The 20,913-nt window shown below is 40.4% G+C and overlaps 1 protein-coding gene across 1 annotated transcript in view; it reads right to left on the reverse strand.

Annotated features, from left to right (window-relative positions):
• Positions 1 to 20,163, reverse strand: part of CFAP58 (cilia and flagella associated protein 58) — a 96,603-nt gene extending 76,440 nt beyond the window's left edge. The window contains exons 1-8 of the mRNA XM_005602246.4: positions 19,950 to 20,163; positions 14,478 to 14,759; positions 12,275 to 12,423; positions 9,329 to 9,485; positions 8,239 to 8,433; positions 6,032 to 6,169; positions 3,930 to 4,089; positions 416 to 498 (exon numbers count right to left, since the gene is read on the reverse strand). Of these exons, the coding sequence (XP_005602303.1) occupies positions 416 to 498; positions 3,930 to 4,089; positions 6,032 to 6,169; positions 8,239 to 8,433; positions 9,329 to 9,485; positions 12,275 to 12,423; positions 14,478 to 14,759; positions 19,950 to 19,958 (1,173 nt within the window). The 5' untranslated portion in view covers positions 19,959 to 20,163. The remainder of the gene's footprint in view (positions 1 to 415; positions 499 to 3,929; positions 4,090 to 6,031; positions 6,170 to 8,238; positions 8,434 to 9,328; positions 9,486 to 12,274; positions 12,424 to 14,477; positions 14,760 to 19,949) is intronic.
• Positions 20,164 to 20,913: the final 750 nt, after the last annotated feature.

The following is a 20,913-nucleotide window of genomic DNA, read 5'->3' on the forward strand; positions in this document are numbered from 1 at the left end:
CCTAACACCTCAAAGTTAAAATTGTATTAGCACTCACTTGTATTTTCTGGATGAGCCAAAGTTGCAGATTACAGATACTAAATTCAGCAATTTGATCAGCTGCTCAGGATGCCAAATAACACACACACCAGCAATAAAAACAGAATCCACAAAACACTCTGAAATCCCCTGCGAGTTTATGTGATAATTCTCCAAAGTCCCTTTGTGCTCACAGGTGATAAAGCGGTTTCAATTCATGGCCAGTGAGTAGTGTGGACTGTGGACAGCAGCTCAGAGGAAAATGGAGCACTATTATTTATTCTAATCTACTTTTGTTTGCCTCAGAGTTTTCTTTCCCCGTACAACTGGGTTATAGGTAGATATTAGAGCGCTAAAGAAATGCATTTATTTACCAGTGTTACTGTAACAAACTCGCCTTATTTAATATGTCCCTTTCTCGCAGAAGCTCATCCATTGCTTTCTTATCAAGTTCCGCCTGTTTCTTTGAAGTCTCCACCTCTATATCACCAGGGAGAAAAACAACAATAAATATGAGTCAACCTAAGAGAGACTCTGTCAAAGCCAAAGTGACACAAAACTGCTCTATACGTTTATCTGTAGCTATGCAACTATATCCCAGTGAGGTAGGTCTTCCTGTCCCACTAAACAGATGGAAACTGAGGCTTAGAGACAGTAAGCCACATGCCAAGCAAGGGTCCGCAGCCCAGAGGTGACAAGGCTGAGATTGGCAGCAAGGTTTCTTTGACTCCAAAAAGTCCTTGCTCTTTTTGTTTCATTTATTTATTTGTTTTGGTGAGGAAGATTGGCCCTGAGCTAGCATCTGTTTCCAATCTTCCTCTTTTTGCTTGAGGAAGATTGTCACTCAGCTAACATCTGTGCCAATCTTCCACTATTTTGCACATGGGATGCCAGCACAGCATGGCTCGATGAGCGACATGTACGTCTGTGTCCAGGATCTGAACCGGCAAACCCTGGGCCACTGGAGAGGAGCACATGAACCTAACCACTACACCACTGGGCCAGCCCCTTAAACCTTTTTTGTTATAAGAGAAATACAGAAATAAATTAGAAATACAAATAAACAAAAGAGAAAAAGAATTCAAATCAACCAGAATCTACTCAGGATTTTGATATGTCTTTTTCCAGACGTTTTCCTATGCAAATATATGTGTGTACATAAATATAAGTATGTATACATTCATATAAATATACCAAAAGGGAATCATTCTATGCATACTGTTTCGTAGCTTGCTTTTATAATTCACAAACATAAAACAAATGCCTCTCATATTATAAATGTGCGTCTACAACAGAGTTTTTAATGTCTCCATGATATTTCACTATATGAAAATGTATAATGTATTTAGTCAGTCCCCTATCTTAACATTTAAGTTGCTGTCATTTTATTTATTTATTTATTGGCAATTATAAGCAATAATCCTGGGAAAGTTCTTGTTCATTTTTTACTACAGCAGAGGAAGTCCTGGATCAAAGGGAATTAAAAAAAAAAAAAAAGACATTTCTCTCCTACTGCCAAATTTCTCTCCAGAAAATTAATAGCAATTTAAATCCACACCCAAACCACCACTGGGTATTATCATTCTCTTTGATCTTTGACAATCTGATAGATTTTTTAAAACTCGTATGTCGTATTTAATTTACATTTCTTTGATTAGTAGCAAAGTTGACTACTTTTCATGTTTAATAACCGTTTATTTGCATTTCTGTTTTTCAAATTGCCCACACTTGCTCTCTGCCCATTTTCCTCATGAATTGTTTTTCCTTTTTATGGATTTGTAAGAACTCTTTACACAGATAACAAGGATACTAACTCTTTGCGATATTTTGGTCAATTTGCCTTTATACGGAGAGTCTTTTGCTATATACAAAGAAATCAGCTATTATCTCATTAAATCTCTCAATTTTGGCTTTATGGTTTCTACATTCAGTGTTAACTTTTTTCCCCAAAAAGTAGTTTATTGTCATACTATCATTTTCTTAATAATCCATACAGCACACTGGTATGAAACAACCCCGTTATCTTAGAAGATAATTTGGGGTCTTTTGGTGGCCTTTCCAGTCTTTTCCATTGATCAGTTTATTTGGGCATTTTCACTACATTATTTGATTATTAAAGCTTCATAACACATTTAAATACCTGGTAAGGCAAACGCTCCCTCATCACTCTTCTTTTCCAGAATTTTATGGCTATTGTCATAAAATTCTTCTTTGTTTATTCTTCTGGAGCAACTCTAGAATCAGTTCTCAGGTCCCAAAGAACATAACTCACTGAAATTTTTATTGGGAATATTAAATGTATAGATTAATTTGAAGAGATTTATATCTTATCATTTTGAGTTTCTCATCCAGAAACTTGGTATCTCTCTCCATTTTTCAAGTCTTCCTTTATACCTCTCAGTAGAATTTTGTGGCTTTTTTTATATATAGGTCTTGCAGATATGTGGGTAACTTTATTCACAGATGTTTTATTACTTTAGTTGCTACTGTGAAAGGGGGTTTTTCCACCATATATTCTAACTGATTCTTTGTACGGAAGAAAGCTATTGATATCTATATATTTATTTTACAACCTGCCACCCTATTGAACTCTCATTAGTTCTGGCAGTTTTTCAGTTCATTTCTTGGATTTTATGGTAGAAAATCATGACATCTGGAGAACTCGTGCCCCTAACCATTATGTCCAAGGCCACTCTTTGAGGCGGCACATCAAAAGGAAGAGATCCTTAAGAAGAAACAGTTAAGTTAATGATGTTTATAAAGTAATGTGAAGAGACAGCATGATGATGTCGGTAAACACAATTTAAAGGTGAAAAATTGGGTTCAACACTGAAGGGATAAATGTATATTTTTTCAAAGCTTAGAGCTATCGCAAGCAAAAATATAGAAATTGAAATATGGGAGTGTTTTGAAAGTGACTAAGCCAGTTTCAAACCAAGCTCTAGTAGCTGCATTTTTCTTCATATCTGCCATTGAAGACATTAGACTGTAAACTCGGGCTGGACTGTAAACATCCTGGGGGAAGGGACCTCCGTGAGCCCAGTGCCCAGCGTAATGCCTGCACATAGTATGCCCTCAATTTTTTGAATGAATGAATAAATGGAGAAATTGTCAACATCAAGTGCCACTGCACCTCAATAAAAGATCATTTCCTGATATCTAAGAAGGAAAAATATCTGCACTTCTCAAAGACTTACGTGACAAATATTTGTAACAATCTTATCTAGAGATTTGGATTTTACCTAACTTTTAGCGAGACAATGTATGTTTTTATGCTTTTACATGTTATCTCATTCGGTGATTCACAACTCACAGCAGCCCGCATGAGGTCAATGAGGTGTTCCTGCCTCCAGACAGATCTGACTCCAGAGTTTGTATCCTTAATGATTTTTCTGCACTATATGGCCTCCTGTGGCACTTAAATTTTTCCTCCACAGGTCAATGTGATAGCTGGGTTCGCTATATGGTAAAGAACTAATAGAGAAAAGAAGTTAGAAGTCATTTATTTTCGTCCCACTGATTCTTGGTACATATTGTCTCAAATATTACTAATGGGGGACATTCACTTTAATTTATCCTCTACCTTCTGTGGAAAAAGGGAACTGAACTGAAACGTCATGTAAAACCCAGACCTAAGAGTGTAGATATTATGTACTACATTGACAAATACTGAGCAATACTTTGGGCTCAGTATAGCCTGTTGAAGAATTTTTTAAGGTAAGAAGGTCTAAGGTATTCAAAATGATGTCCCTTTCACATTAGCCACTTACCAGTTTGAATGTTGTTTTCCGGATTTCATTTGACACAGTTTGTGTTTGTACACATGGAGCCCCGAGTTGGCAAATGACATTAGCCACAGTTGAAATGTTTAGAAACTAATAAGACAAAACACAAAGTGCGTTTTGGCTTACCTCTCTCTAACCCCAAGATCTGATTTTTTAGAGTTTCCTTGTGCTGTTCCACTTCTGCCTTCTGATCCTCAATCTGGTGCAATTTCTTATGTATTTGTTCTCTGATTTTGTTGAGCTTCCCGATGTCGAGGCGCATCTGATGGACTTCTTCCTCTTTGGCCTGTAACGAGTGAGAGAGAATTAACCAGGCACACTCAGTAAATAAAGGGCCAGTGAGCGGATGATGGTAAACCCAGAACCAATAAAAGGAAATCCCTCCTCTGTCAGTGTAAAGTCATTCTCTGGGACTAAACACACACTGCCTGGGTTTTGAGAGAAATTGAAAAATGCTGTTCTCTGAATAAAATTCGTGGCTATATAAGCTAAAAATAATGAAAGAACTGATTAAACCTGACATCTCAAGGTACCATCGAATTGCTGAATCAAGATAAGAATGCTGAGTTGTCTGTATCACAAATGTGTGACATTTGTGTACAAATGCTATATTGGATTCGCAATTTTCATAGACCCAAGGTGATCTCTCCCAAAGGTTACGAGCATACTATAAAATATTCAAACACTCTTTTGGACCAACATGGCCACCTTAGAGCCATTACACACACTAGAGCTGGGGTCCTCCCTCCTCGGAGTAGGTTAGTCTATGACTGTACATCCAGAGAGGTGGACACAGTAATGTAATAGGCAAGTCCACATGGCAGTAAATCGGAACAAAATAATAATTCCAGCAAAGTAAAGAACCAGATTTTTGTCTATGAACTTCAAGTTTTATGAATTTTTTTAAATTCAAATTAAATTCATTTTTTTAAAAATTTTGCTGCCCTTAGACATTACTGTAAAAGCAGCTAGTGATTCCTCTGCAAATAAACGTTAGCAGTTATACCCAGTTCTTGACAATGAAGAGTCTGCACTTAGCTGGGCGTGTTATCCTCAGATTATAGCTAGAAGCAGAATCCCCTAGGTTCAGGACTTGATGACAAAAATATTCCATCTTTCAAGGTGCCCCATTCGTGTTATTAAGGGGGGAATTAATGGCATAAGTACTTTACTTTAATTTCACCTTAGGGACTAATATGTTATTTTGCCTTTGGTAGTCGTTTCATTTCTGCTTCAACTTACAGCATTCTTATAAAGACTGATTTTGAGTCAAACCATTCCCAACTGCTTTAAAAGTTCCTCAGCCTCAGACCCAGTAGGGTCCAAGTTAGTTGAGCTAAGACCCCTTAAATTCTACAATGTTCTAATTCAATAGTTATTAATTCAGGCCCCACAGGTCATAGACTTCAAAAATATCGCAGAAAACCTCCACGGCAGGTAAAACAAGTCACAAGATGTTCAAATAAGCGTGTTTGCACGTGTGTGTGTGTGCATGTGTGTACTTTCATCAGATTCTCAAAAAGGCCTATGACACCAAAACTGTTATAATTCACTGCTCAAATCTATGTATTATTCTTGATCAGTCACTCGTTTTATTCCCAGTGTTCCAACATAACCAGAGTAGAGTTTATGAATTTTTCAGAACTCAAGTGTTAGCATGAAGCTGCTCTGTTAAGCATGCAGGCATGCAATATGTATCCAAGGATAAAACTGTTATCCAGACTTAATTTGCAAGCACCCTCCAGTGAGGGCAGGGACAAGAATAGGAGGTCTGTCTTGGAATTTTCACTGGACAGAAGTGAAAATCATGGTTCTACAATCCTGGAAGCAGATACCCAATAATAGTATCCATCCATCTCCCACCCCCGCCATTCCACCTTCTCCATACAAATAGTAAAATATAGCCCAACTTCTTTGCTACTCACTCATGTAAATAGTTTCTAGCTCTGGGCAACTGATTACTTGCAAAGCTAAATTACAGAGCAGAACATCTGAGCTTGCTTTGGAAAGCATCTGCATAATCATATGATCAATAATCAGGTTTGGGATAAGTAAGAATAGAAGTTTTCAATTGTCTGCTTCTGGGCATAATACTGTAGGCTTGTGCCTGCCTCTGATGTGTCAATGCTCATACAAGTTATCCAACCAAGGGCTCCAACCACAACGGCCTATATTGAAGGGGGATGAAAGAGGGAGTGTGAGGGAACAGATATGTCACTTGTGTTTACTTTGAGCTCCAACGCCTTCTGCTGGTTTTCCTGGGATAGCTGCTCACAAACCAAACTGTGTTGTTCGTTCTCTTGCTGAAGTTTAGAATTTCTCATTTGAAACTGCTCCAGCTCCTTTGCAGCTCTCTCATTCAATATCTGAAAGATGCAGAACAAGCCGGTTAATGCCTTTTAATCTGATTACAGTATCTGCATATTCACATAGGAGGCCCCAAAAACCTCCTGGGACGATCACAGCAGCCACACTTTTATTGTCTTGGTAAGAATTGTTCTTTATCTCCAGTGAAAGCACTCATGCACTTAGATATAATGAACGTTAAATGGCAGAGGAAAATGATGTCTTCTAATGAATAACACAGAGAGCATCACTTTTTTTCTGGGAGCCTTGGGAAGTCTCGTTCACAGGTGGTGGATAAATATTTTAATGCCTGTTTGCCATTTGGCAGGCGTTGCATACACAACAATTGCCATAATCATTGCAAATGAGCTAGAGATTCAAACGGGTTTTATCAGCTGTGGGGCTGGGAAGCCATATCTTCAGAAGCAAATCCTGCATTAACATGCCTACTATAGCTTCTCGAACAGAATTGTCCACTCACACCCACACAAAGACAATTCCCTTTTAATCCAACTTAAGTCAAAACCGGGGAAGAGCAGTGGAATGATTTCTGTCCGCCTGACTTCAGTGTCAGTTGGCTTTTCCTCTTCCCTGCCTTGACCATCCTGAGCAGACATCGTTTTATAAAAACAGAGGATTATATTTTGGGGGATCATTTCTATTAGGAGAAGATGGAGGGAGATGGAGAGATGTCAAACGGACTGAAGGAAAAAAAGAGAGAAGATGGTTTAGTCAGTTACTCCAAAATATAACTTCCCTTCAAGCAAAAGTTAAAGGTGGAAACAATCCATCCAATTGCTCATCAATAGGGACTAAATAAAATACAGCTGGCTTTGCTAAAAATGAAATCACATTTTACATGAGTCCTGGATATTGCTAAACAAAGCACTGTGGTTTTATCATGATGTTCAAAAACCTCTCAAATTTCATGCTCAAATAAGTCTCATGCTTTTCTCCTGGATACTGCACATGTGTATTATCTATTTGATTTCCGGCTTTATACTAAATGAATAAAGCAACTGACAAAGAAATACATTCTAATATCTACTTTTTTTAAGTAGAAAAATGCTGTATGGCTTGACACTTCTTTGGAAACTTCCTAAGAGAACAAATTTTCAAGAAACCAATTTTTTCAATTATATGAATTGCTTCTTTAAGAAATTAGGAAAGACAGACTAGAATTATTACTAATTGTGTTACTTTAAACCACTATTATAGGGAAAATGTTTTTTTTAAAAAGTACCATATTTCCAATGTATAAAGACTGAGTATGGTTTCCTAAACTCGAAACTTAAAAATAAACCCGTAAAACAAATCATGTTATAGTCACATAATGGAATCCTACAGAGCAATGACAGTGAATGGTCTTTTGAGCTCTGTCCAATAGAACTTCCTGCGATGATGTAAATGTTCTCTATCTGCACTGTCCTATACTGACCTACTGGCCAGTGCTAGTGCAACCGAGGAACTGAATTTTTAATTTTTTTTAATTTTAAATAGCCACATGTGGCTAGTGGCTACCATATTAGACAGCACAGTTCTATAACTCCGTGGCAACAACATAAATGAATCTCACCAACCGAATATGGAGCAAAAGACACCGAAGGGTACCTCCTACATACTTTCATTTCTATAATGTACAAAAACTGGCTAAACTACTCTCTGTTTTGATTCAGAATTGAGGTGACCTTTGAGGGAGAGAGTGACTGGGGAGGGGGCACAAGGGGGTTTCTGGGGTGCTATTTCTTACGCTGGGTGCTGGTGACCAAGACGTGTTCAAGTGGAGAAAATTCATCAAGCCGTACAATTACTATATGTATACTTTTCAGTGTGTATATTATACATCAATAAAAGGTTAAAAAGAAATTAATTAACCCATTGGAGCTAAAGAAAAAAAAGGAGGCATATCAACCTATAAAAGCCATTCGAAACCCAAATGCAGTGCTGAGTGTTATGTTTGTTACCAACCCCCATAGTAAAGGAAGTTTGCTGCTTTCCAAAGAAAATTCAAAATGCTCTAATGGGCTGTGAACAAAGGCACCATTCTTGTATTTGTGAGGACCCACAAGGCAGCCCCCAGCCAGCACACCTTCTGCTCCTTCAGCTGCTGCTCCAGCCTCTGAAGCTCCTCCTTGCTCTTCTGCACGTACTGCTGCAGGGCCCTGATTTCCGTCTGCCTGCTGTCCATGTCTGTCTGAATCTGCCTGAGCTCTTTCTCTAATTTTTCCTTCTTCCGGGACTCCCGTGAAGCCTCATTCTGACGTTGCTGGATTTCTTGTTGGAACTACAGGCACAGAAAGGACAGGGAGGAAAGAGATGAAGCCCCGCCAGGACAGGTCTGACCCAGCCGAGCTTCTCCCTCTCTGGCATCTTTCATTTTCAGGGCAGTCACTTTGTAGTAGCATTTTCCCTGGAGGACAGTCATCTTTGGACCCCACTGGTCAAACTTTTCAAGAATATTCTGTATTGTTTTTCAGAGCCGTGACACCAAACGTCCACCTTGATGGTGGGAACAAATCCACAAAGAATAGTAAAAAATCTAATTAAATATGGAAGCCCAGAATTCTAGGGAATTAAACATGGAAAGAACTCATCCAATTCTCCATCAATAGAAACTAAATTAAACGGAGCCAGCTACCCTAACCTGAAACTGTGTTTTACATGAGTCCTGGTTATTGCTAAACAAAGCACCATCATTTTACCATGATGTTTAAATGCTATGAAGGGTCCTTCTCTTAGCTCATGTTCAAAGCAGTCTCATGTTTCTCTCCTGGAGACTGCCCTTGTGTATTGTCTATTTGACTTCTGGCTTTATATAAAAGTGTTCAGAAGAGTTCAGCTAGATGGCTTCCTGACAAAGGAGAAGGGCCCGGGGAACTATGTCCACCATCCCCAGATGCAGGGCAGCTTGGCCTTCACGGGGGACACCTTCTTGGGCTACAGTTGTACACAGTGCCCTGCCTTAGTGACTTCTCAGACAGAGAATATCACAAAGAATGACTCAAGAAGTAAACTGCTCTTGCAAGAATAAGCCAGAGAAACAAGCTGAACAGTGGATGCTTCATTTGGGCACCAGGGGGTAAATCTGAGAGAGGAACAAGATGGGAAGGCAGCCTGGGGAAGGACAAAATGTCCTGCTGGGAGGTGATGTTCCTTCTTCCTCTCCACGTAGAGCAAACCTGGCTGATGGTCTGCTCTGCCTCTTCTCTGGCTCGCTCCATCTCCTGCTGCTGTTCCGTGTTCTGAGCCAAGGACTCCCGTAATTTCACCACTTCTGACAAAAGCTGGTCTCGCTCCTTTGTCACTTCTTCTTTGAACTTCAGCAAATCTCGGATACTAAAAAAGAAGAACACAGGAGTCTGACTACACGGCCATCTGCTCAAGAATCCTTCTTATCATCCCTTGAGCTCACATTCAGGGGAAAGACTTCAGGGCAAGGATTAACACTACTCAGGTGTAAAAGAGAAAGATCTTTGTGCCCTGACGTGGGAGCTGTTTGTGAGTTAACGGAAAAAGACATTCCAATAATAATATGTATAATAGGATCCCTTCTCTTATTTTTAAGAAATTACAGTGTCCATGTATGTGTGTGTGTGTGTGTGTGTATGTGCACGCGTTTTATAGACTTTTTTTTTTTTTGAGGAAGATTAGCCCTGCGCTAACTACTGCCAGTCCTCCTCTTTTTGCTGAGGAAGACTGGCCCTGAGCTAACATCCATGCCCATCTTCCTCTACTTTATACATGGGACACCTACCACTGCTTGGCATGCCAAGCGGTGCCATGTCTACACCCAGGATCCGAACCAGCGAACCCCGGGCCACCGAGAAGCAAAACATGCGAACTTAACCTCTGCGCCACCAGGCCAGCCCCTGTAGACATTTTTATAGAAGTCCAGAAAAACAGACACCAAACTGGTAGCTGGTTATCTCTGAAAAGTGGAATTTAGGGTGGAAGAGTTGGGGGGATGGTTTTCACTCCTTAGTTTCCACACCTCTGTGTTATGTGAATGTGTCACAATAAGACCATGTTGCTATTGTCAGCTCTGATAATTAACCCTAAGGAGAAGTCAATTTAGGAAATTATTTAATATGTCCACTGGTGGGCTAGGATCACAGCTGTAAAGTCTAAAATGAAGCATAAACATAAGCAAATAATATAGATGGCCACTGTTCTATTCGTTCACCTATAGAGAGGAGATTAGTTTCTCCCAAAGGGATGCAACCCAGATAAAATGTTTCCAGGAACAAAATTTGGAAAATCACTCACAATGCCAGTTTTTGGAGAGTACATGATAATATTTGCTGATTTGAATTGTAAACCAGTTACTTCTGCATTTCAAAAACGATTACATATGATTTGCAATGACTTTCTGCAGAATTCGTGTTTTGAAAGTAGAAAAATTATGTGTGATATGACCTGTGCAGCAGAATTAGTCTGGAAAGCAGAGAAAGCAGAGAGCTTGCATCTGAGACCCTTGCCACTGACCATCATCGAATGACACAGGAACTTGACGATATTTATTTTAACATAAATATTTAACAAAGAACCTTCAAAACTGCTTTCAAACTCTTTTCCAGAAACAAAACCTTGAATTCTAAGGTTACTATGAGGACAGATAGCTACGCCTAAGTGCGCTGTCGAAGATAAAATTCTGGGCTGGTTATTTCTTCAGTTCTCCTCCTCATGTTCCGGGTCTCGTTAAAACTCCTTCTAACCAAATGGGGTCCCTCACTTTGCTCTTCAATAGTTGCTCTGATTATGCTTGACTTTTTAAATAAGAAAACAGAGTCCGTTATTACAAACACCACATCTGTTTGTTTTTCCTATTCCCTCTCCCAACACGTGCACTTAGAACTATCCATCACCATTGGCTGAATGCATCTAGAAAGGATAAGAAACCTAGACAGCAGTTAACTTTGGTTAAGGATGCCTAAGAAAGTATATGGTCATTCCTGATTCATTAGTTAATTGCATGCCCTGCACAGTGCTAGACTCCTAGAAGGAAGGTGAAGGTGTCTTCCTTCAAGAAGTTCACAGCCTAGTGGGCAGAGAAGCACATCAACAAATAACTTCAATACAATGTGGTCAGTGCCATACTTCAGGTAGATCTTGGATCCTATGGAAACAGAGAACACAGTGACTCTTCTGCTTGGGTCATTGGGTCTGAGGGTGGGGAGGGGGTTAGAACAGAGACACTGATGGTGATAAACTTAAGATGGTATTTGAGATGAGTCTTGAAGGATACAGAGTTGTTTACTGCATGGAGAAAGGAAAGAAACACATTCCTGGCTTAGAAAATAGCATGTTCAAAAGTACAGAAGCATGAGTAAGCATGGCTTTGCTGGACGTGAGGCTAGCACACCTGGCTGGGGCAGATCTAAGAAGGGCTCGGAAAGACATGTTCTAGACATTGGGATTTATCCTTTGGGAATGGGTAACTATTGAAGGTGTTTATGCTGGAGATGGAAGCATGTAGGTACATGTTTCAGAAGCATAAATCTGGTATGTGAAAGATGGTAATGAGGGGAGCTGTCTCCTTGAAGGCAGGGAGAACAGTTAGGAGTCTACTGCCAAATCCAGCAGAGAACAGGGGCCTGAAGCAAGGCATTAGCACTGGTGATAGGGAGGAGGAAAAGACCAAAGTGATGTTTAGAAGACTGAAGCAACAAGGTGAAGCTATAAGGGATAAAGGAGTGGCAGGGGTGAAGAGTGGCTCTGTGTTCTGGCCTAGAACCTGAGAAGTAGGAAGGATGGTGATGCGATTAATCATGGGGTGGAGGAGGGTGGTATGGGAGGACCTGGAAATCTGAGCAGAAAGGCAGCCAGTTCCAGTCCACACAAGTCTGAGAGGAATAAACCTAAAAGCTTCACTCGTCTTCAAACTGTAGCACTCACTCTTATAGAGCCAGAAGTTTAACATAACCACAAATTAGGAGTTCTTGGGTAAGAAGAAAAGGAGCATTAAAAAGAAAAAATAGCAATATACAGAAAACAACCTCCAAAGAAGGAGAGTCTGGTATCATGAAGAACGTTCCAAGTGACACTGGCAAGCCCAAGGCTGTCTGTTCAAGAAGGAAGCCTCTGCAAAAACAAATTCAGCACACATCATGAAGGCTATGACCTACTTGCTGTCATGGTCCATTGACAGTCCAGACCCTTGCTCAACTAGTCTGGTGAGGTTCACTATCTCCTCTTTCAGGGCAAGAATCGTCTCCTTTGCCTTCTGCTCTTTATCATAGGCTGAGTCCACCATCTTCCAGGCCTTTTCGATTTCCTAGATGGGCCACGGGATATTAGTGAGAAAAACCAAACTAGGCTCCAGATGCAAGATAAACTGCGTAAATAGAATAATAAAACAACTACAGTGGAGTAGTCGTTTATGAGTAAAAAAAGATTATATGTTATACATTACGCATTAAATTTATATTGACTTGTTGACTTGTTCAACAAGAGCCAGTCAATACTGAACAACAGTTTTAAGGAGGGGTACCAGCAAAGGATATTTTTTCTTGTGTAGGTGAGTGTGGCTATAAGGCTCACATACAGCAAGGGCTGCCATAACTAGTGGGATTGTTTCTAATAAAGATGTTAAGATAGGTTTACAAAATTAAAAATGAGAGCTTATGTGCTTTCCAAGTCCAGATATTTTATAGAAAAAAAAATAAGCTTTATCACATAAGGAATGGTCTTGGATCCAAGCCGTAAGTTTGAAATTCTTGATAGATTCCAATTAAAAACTACATTTTGTCCTCAGGTCCCATGTGAGCTCCTGGATGGCAATGTGAGCTTTAGAACAATCCATAGCAAGGTGGTCTTCACTGTTACCTAATTGCACACAACAGCCTTGGTCATTCCCATCTCCAGAAACCCAAGCCCAGGCATTCTCATCAAATGCTTATGGGGGAAAACAATCCACAGCAGCCTTGGCTTCCTTACTATTATGAAATGCAAGGTAGAATATTAACATAAATACTTAAAAGTGAATTACAGCCATTCAAGTAAACCAACAAAGCACAGCAAATGTTACAACAGCCTTGGGTTTCACCCTGCCACTGAATTTTCTTGCAAAGTTTCATTAAATGGAATGTGGGTCACTTATACAGGTAAGAACCTATAAGCTTCAAGTGAAAATATTCTGCTTTTATGTTGACAAGGAATAAAATGAGTGAAAGAGAGTATTTAATTAAATAAATTCATGCTATTACATTACTCTTGGGTAACTACATCACATAATTTAGTGATTCAAAACAAAATGTCAGGCTATGGGATATGTTTTTCTGTAGCGAGCCTGTGTACTATTTTCAGCAAAATAAATGAAGGGTATTTAAATGAAAATATGATTATACAAAGTTTTGTCCAAATCAACTTTACCAATTAGATTTTCATCAACTCATGACTTCCATTTCCAGTTTTTTTAACTTACAATAAAAAGTGCTTATTTTTTCTCATCATAAAATGAACTAAAGCCTCCTTATATTGGTTTTTCAACAAGGAGAAGAATAAAATGACAACAGAAAAGGACACTAAAAAAAAAAGTCGCTTCTAAGAAAACAGATAAATCATATTTTGCACTGGTCTTGAAAATTCATTTGAATTGGGGTATGTTTAATTGCATGATATCAAGGGAATTATCTCAAAATTTTGTAAATTATTTCTCATCACTAGGCTTTTAATTATAAATTAAAATGTCAACTTCTTATCACACTGCAATCTACAAGGGACATTTATGTTTTACCTTCAAAATAATGCAACACTCTTGAGAATGAGAAAATAAAAGTATAAAACAAAGCCATTCTTCCCCAATATGGCCCCCTAGACTGAATCCCTGTTCTCCCATTATGAGGAACTGGGACAATCAAAGCGCAAGGAAAGGAGTGATAAGAAGAAAGAACCTGAAAATTACTATCTAGGAATTCTCAAGGCAATCCCTCCTAAAACAATAGGAAAAGTAGAAATATGAAAATATCTTTAATGAGCTATGCTCATGAGATATTTAACTACTCATCTTGCATCAAACAAGACATATTGAGATTCCTAATATCGCACTTCCTTATCTCTAATTCTTTTTACTAAGCCAGTATTTCTTAGAAACCAAGCCAGTGAGGTTCTACATCATTTTCCGCATAGTGAAATTCACCCAGGCTAATTATTTTCCTTGAAAATGAACACTATTCCCTAGGCTTAATGAATATATAAATCATGTAAATTTTTACTTAATAACTGTTGTACTACAGCCCAGAGCTGCCCAGGGAATGAAAGAATGACATTTTAAATATAGGAAGCATTTATGGCAGCTGGGCATTGGTTCCATTTCTATAAATCACTGACCTTCTTTAGGGAGGCAATGGTGGTCTGGTCATCTTGAGAGAGCTTCAGGGCAGTGGCAACCTTCGCAGAATTAACGACAATCTCCGCATTTAACTCTCTGCATTTGGCCATCAGACGCTTTTCATTGTCATAAGACTTTTTCATGACAGCATGAAGCTTTTCATATTCAACCCTAAATTTCTCCAGACTTTTGTCTCCTGAAAGTTCATTGAGAACCTCCTGAAAATCCCTTTCCATTTCTTCAAATGCAGTTTCTTCCATCACTAGTTTTTCACTCTTTTCCTGTACAGAAGAGCAAGGATGGGAACGAGCATTGCAATATGTACACCATCACAATTCAGGAGTCGCTGTTATTATCCATGAATAAAAGACCTTCATACAAGCAAAATAAAAGCCACTGACAAGCAGAAAACTTAAGACTATATGATGGAAGGCTCCTTGTTCATCCCCTGATGCATGTATATATATGTATACATATGCATTAGACTAATAATATTTCCTACCACATGGTGTTAAGGATTAGATTAAATGGGCTAATTCACGTTAAACACTTAGCCAAGTGCCTGGCAAACAGTAGGTGCTCAATAAGTTTTGATAGCTGTTACGATTATTCTAAGCCCTCATCTCTTGTCACTTCATCATGCTTCTTACTGCCCCCAGGACTGCAGAGAGAAGCCATCGCTCGTTGAGGTCAGACATAAGGAGATCTTGGTATAGATACCATGAAATCACACATGCAGTAAAACCCATGTGAAATATGGCATATTCTCCTAAAAGATATTCCATAATTTTTATGCCTTAAAAAAATTAGATTAGGTCATCTCCAAAAATATACTGAAATGCCCTCTGTGCCAGGTTCGTGGGCCTTTTCCACACTTGCTTTCCATGATTTGCTGGGCAACAAATTATTTAAAAACATAAGCCCAGACAAATAGATGTAATTCAAGCAAGACTGCTTATGACTTAGATGAGAACCCAGAAGTTAGTTATATAAGAATTCTTATTTCCCTAGTGTTATAGTTTGAATTGTGTCCCCCAGAAAGTCCTAACCCCAGGTCCCTCTGAATGTGATCTTATTTGGAAACAGAGTCATTGCATTTGTGGGGGATTGGAACTGGCCACCTCAAAATGTGTCTCTTTGGCACGAGGATTATTTTAGGCTGGTTACTTTTAAAAACTGCAGACATTGGAGAAGCTCTGAAAAGTAGAATTTAACCCTTTGTGAGACATTTACATTTGTAAGGGAAATCTCCATCTGTAAAGGTATCTCCCTCTCCATACCAGGAAGAAGAGGGGATGACCTTATCTCTAGAAACTCTTATCAATGCAGAAGGCAAGGACTTAAATCTGCATAATAACCTTACTCTTGTTTACTGTGCTTTTCTGGTAACCTCCCATAACTGACTCCCCTCATCCTCAACATCCTCCTTTGCGTTGAGCTGAGGATGGCATTTAAGATGAGAGCCTCTGCCATTTTGGCAAGTTGCTCAGTTTCCTGAGTGTCTCCCATGTATACATGTTATAAAGCTTTGTTTGATTTTCTCCTGTTATTCTGTCTCATGTGAATTTAATTCGTAGCCCAGCCAGAAGGACCTAGACTGGATAGAGGAAACGTCTTCCTCCCCTACACGTATTTAATTAGTTAAATTGGAGTAGGGTAGGCCCTAATCTGAAATGACTAGTATTCTCATAATAAGGAGGAAAAAATTGTAACTGTGTGGTGATGATGTTAACTAAGCTTATTGTGGTAATCACTTTGCAATATATACATACATCAAATCATTACAGTGTATACCTAAAACTAATACAACGTTACATGCCAATTATATCTCAGTTTAAAAGAGTGGGGAGATTTGGACACAGATAGATACACATACAGGAAAACACCATATGAAGATGGAGGCAGAGATTAGACTGATGCAGCTGCAAGCCAAGGAAAGCTAGGGACTGGTCACTACCATCAGAAGCTTGGAAGAGGCAAGGAAGGATTTTACTCAGAGTCTCAGAGGGAGCATAGCCCTTCCAACACCTTGATTTCAGACTTCTAGCCTCCAGAACTATGAGACAATAAATTTCTGCTGTTTTAAGACACCCAGTTTGTGGCACTATGTTAGGGATCCCCAGCAAACTAACATGCCTACTTCTTGTTAGATACAGCACAATAATAAAATAGGATGGCTATGGTTAATATATTTATTCAGCACATTTTGATTGAACATCTGCTATATGTAAGTTGGAATGATGGAGCTTGTGGGAGATATCATGGTAAGGAATAAGCAGCCCTCCCATAGGAAAGATATACATTAATATCTGATGGGGTATGTATGCAGATAATGGAAGTATAGAATTTGATACCTGCCATAAAATGGATTCAAAGTTCTACAAGCACCAACAGGAAGATGCAATTGCTCCCAGCAGCAAGAATTAAAGCAAATTTCATAAAGGAAATGGCAATTGAGCAGGCCCAGAAGGGAGAGTGGAAAATTCACAGGTGGATATGATGAGAAAGGGCATTCCTAGCAAAGGTTCAGGGCCAAGCAAGTATGCAGGATTTGAGACTGGTTAAGAAGCTCAAGTTGACTAAAGTACAAGTGGTATGATAAGGAAAAGGACGGAGAAGACTAGCCAGGGAGTTAGGGACAGACTGGAGGCAGTGAATGGCATTCTAAGGAATATGGAGTGAATTCTTCTGTAGACCTCAGGGAATCACTCAAGACTTTGGAGCAAAGAAATGACAAGGTCTTATTTATGTTTTCAACATTATGCTTTGATATTCTACACTAAAAAGGGCTTTGGCATCAAAACTGTCTTGCTAATCAAAGAAATCAACTGAGAGAATCTCTAATCCCATAATAAAGTGAAATTCAAATTCACCCTGAAGATTTTGGGCAAGTTTACCTTCTTCTTTGACAAACCTGTCTTGCTCAATATGGAGAAAGTCCACATATTTTTGGTTTTCAAAAACATTTGTATTATTGATTAAATTTCTGAAGATGACATGCAAGCAGAACAGAGTCCACATTTTAAAACAGATGTGGAGTCACAAGAATATCGGCAACATTTCATATAACAACATTAGTACCAATGTTGAACTCAACAGAGGCTTTCTTCCTGACTAAAAGCAGACTATTGCAAAGACCACAATATAGCAATTCCACAAAGAAGGAAAAATCACATTAAGGAAATATGGAGCTGCTGCTGCTCTGTGCTTTCCCCTCGTTGATGTAAACATGAGCGCACACAAAAGTTTATCAGGGCAATATTCTCAGCTCTATCCCTGTAAACGGTATTAACGTCAACACTGGATCACCAGCCTCATGATGTGTTGGCAGACCAGGTTTTCCCTGTTCACCTGGCGCTTAGCACAGGAATGGAAAAATATCAAAGAAAGAAAGTTTTAAAGAAACTTTTGTGAACAAAAGAAATTTGTTCATATTGTTATTTTAAAATATACTACTATTGGGGCCAGCCGAGTGGCGCAGCAGTTAAGTTCACACACTCCGCTTCGGATCCCGGGCGCAGACCTACGCACACCTTGGTAAGCCATGCTGTGGCAGGCATCCCACATATATAATGAAGGAAGATGGGCACAGATGTTAGCTCAGGGCCAATCTTCCTCAGCAAAAAGAGGAGGACTGGCAGTGGATGTTAGCTCAGAGCTAATCTTCTTCAGGAAAAAAAATATTATATATATATATATATGTATACATATATACACACTACTATTAAAAGCAAAGCAAAAATACTCTCTTAGCTGTGACCAATAACCAATTGGTATCTGTACCGTTATAGCAAATAATGGTATCTATTTCAGAAGCACGATTTCAACATGAACTGATCAGAGAGTAACTGTGATGCTCCTTCATTCAACACCTATCTATTGAGTGTTTACTATCTGCCAGGCACTGTTCTAGGTGCTGGGAATACCAATTAGTGAGGAGAAAGAAAGGAAAAAGGAAAAGAAAGCTGCAGTGAAAAATGAGGCCAGAGTGGAAATGGAGACTTGTGAAAGCAGGGGTGAGGAAAACCTGGCTGAGGTCAAGTTAGAAGAAAATTACAAGAAAAGAAGAAATGAGAGCAGATCATGAAAGAAAAGAGAGACTGGGAAACAATTAGTTCATAGTATTGGTATCTGGGGCTTATGTATGGAGAATGAAGAAGAATGAAATAAACCACGATGACTAATGGGGGAGAAAAGGAGGAAATACTCAAAAGAAAATAAACAAAAAAATAAAGGAGAACTAGAAGAAACAGGAGAAGGAAATGGGAAAAAAAGAGATAGGAATGAGTGTGAGTAATGGGGATAAGCAATGTGGCCACAGTAGTATGGATGTAAGAGAGAGATGACAGTGATGGAGCCCATGGAGTGAGGAAGATGGAGGGTATGAAAGGGATGTATGATAAGAAAAGGAGGCAGCTGTTGACCACAGGAAGATGGAGTTTATAAAGGGAGACTAGACATGGAGGAGATGGAATGATGAAAGGATGCGAATGGTGTAGAGGAGACAAGTGAAGCAACTGGAATAGGGGTGGGGGCATATGGTGGTTGAGAGAAGCTGGGACCAGGGCTGGCTTCATGGGCATGTAACCTATGCAGTTGCACAGGGACCCTTGCTCAGACAGGACCCACCCTTGGTTTAATGTTCTGCTGTCTCATCTTGAAATTCTTAATAATTGTTTAACAAGGGGTTCTGCATTTTCATTTTTCATTGAGTCCTGCAAATTATGTAGCTGATCCTGGCTGGGACTGACCATGTGATGGGGGAGATGGTGGAGGGCTCTGATGAGGTGATGAAGGATTTGTGTCAGGACATGGTAGATGAGGACGGTGAGGGTGCTAATGAGCACATAAGGGGTCATTAAAGGGCTGCAGAAATGACCCTTCATCAGTGAGGCTGAAGGTGGGGTGTACTACAAATTGGGGGAGTGAAGGAAGCCTACAAGATATTAACACAATGGTCAATAACAACACAGAGCATTGGTGACAGGCTGAAGAGCTTAATGAAGATCCTCTGTCACAGCAGGGAATCGTACTGTGACAGGTGGACAAGGGTCAATGAATAGGGGTCACAGTGGGAATGTATGAAGCCTTCTTCCAGGTCTCCCCGGTCAGTGAGGCATCAATATTTCTGTATCTCTCTTGTAGTATCACCTTATGGCTCAGAATCTAGGGGTGGGTGCCTGTCATGCGTGAGTTTGGGAACTCATGAATTTCCTACCATGCTTAGCACAGCGCCAATTAAATAGGGTAGGGGTGGGGGTGTCCACCCAATTGAAGGAGGGTACAGGAGGTAACGGAGCCAGAGCCAACTGGGACAGGGTGGAAAGAGTGAGGCTGCCGGTGGGGACAGGATGTCGACTGGGGGAATATTCGGAATCAGTGGATGTGACGGGATAAGTCGACAGTAGAAGAGGGACGATGGGTAGGGGTCCAGCGAGAGGCGAGAGGGGTAGAGAGAGCTGACTCCTGACCTCGGCCATCCTGACGTTCTCTGGGGGTGGCCTCAGAGGCTTCTGTGGAGATCGCTGAAACTGGGCCGGAGAGTGAGGGAGGGGCCGTGCACTCCCCGCAGCGTCTAAAACGGCGCCACGTTATTTCTATCCCCCGCCGGGGGCCGAAATCCGGCGCTCGGCGCGTCCTTCGGTCGCCTGGCAACCGCCACGCCCTGTAGGAGCGCCGGCGGACGCTCGAAAGGGGAGGAGCCAGCACCTGGGCGAGGTTCCTCAGAGACTTATGCAAATTACCGTAAATGGGGCAGGACCAAGGAAATAAGGGGGCGGTGCCTCTGAGAGGAGGAGGGGAGTCCAAGGTGTGCATAAAAGCTGGAAACACCCAAGAAAATGGAGCAAATGGGAAGAGCAACCGAGAGAGAGAGCGCAGTAGGGGAGAGCTGGGATCCAGCAGTGGAGAGCCGAGGACTAAAGCTTAGAAGGAAATGTGCATCAGAGGGCTCTGGATGAGGGAAGGACCGGCAGCCACCCTCAGCCCTCTGTGACAAAGTGACTCGGTCACAGGATCGAGAAAAATCTCAGTTCGAGTCCAACCCTCATGAAGCAGCTACTGTGTGCAAGACACGGAGGGGAAAGGAAGGTAGGGAAAACACAAACCCTGCCTTCCAAGAGTTTAGTCACTAGTGGTGAGAAAAATAGGGTGCAGAGCTCGAGGCACCCTGGAAAAATGTATGTGGAGCCACATCGTGGAATATCCGCCTAGCATCTGGGGATCCTCTCTCGACCCTTTCTTCTCCCCCTCTCGCCCTCCTTTAGACTTCGGGTGCAACGGCTTGAAGTCATTAAATTCCTTGGTTCGTGAAAGGTACAAGATCCCTCTCTTGTTTTATTTTTTCCCCTTTACCCCCATCCCTACTCCTTCCACTCATCCTCAGCCCTGTAGTCATTCAGGCTACTGTGCTTGGAGATATATTTTTCAAAAATG

This window comes from Equus caballus, chromosome 1, assembly GCF_041296265.1.
Source record: "Equus caballus isolate H_3958 breed thoroughbred chromosome 1, TB-T2T, whole genome shotgun sequence".
Taxonomy (NCBI): domain Eukaryota; kingdom Metazoa; phylum Chordata; class Mammalia; order Perissodactyla; family Equidae; genus Equus; species Equus caballus.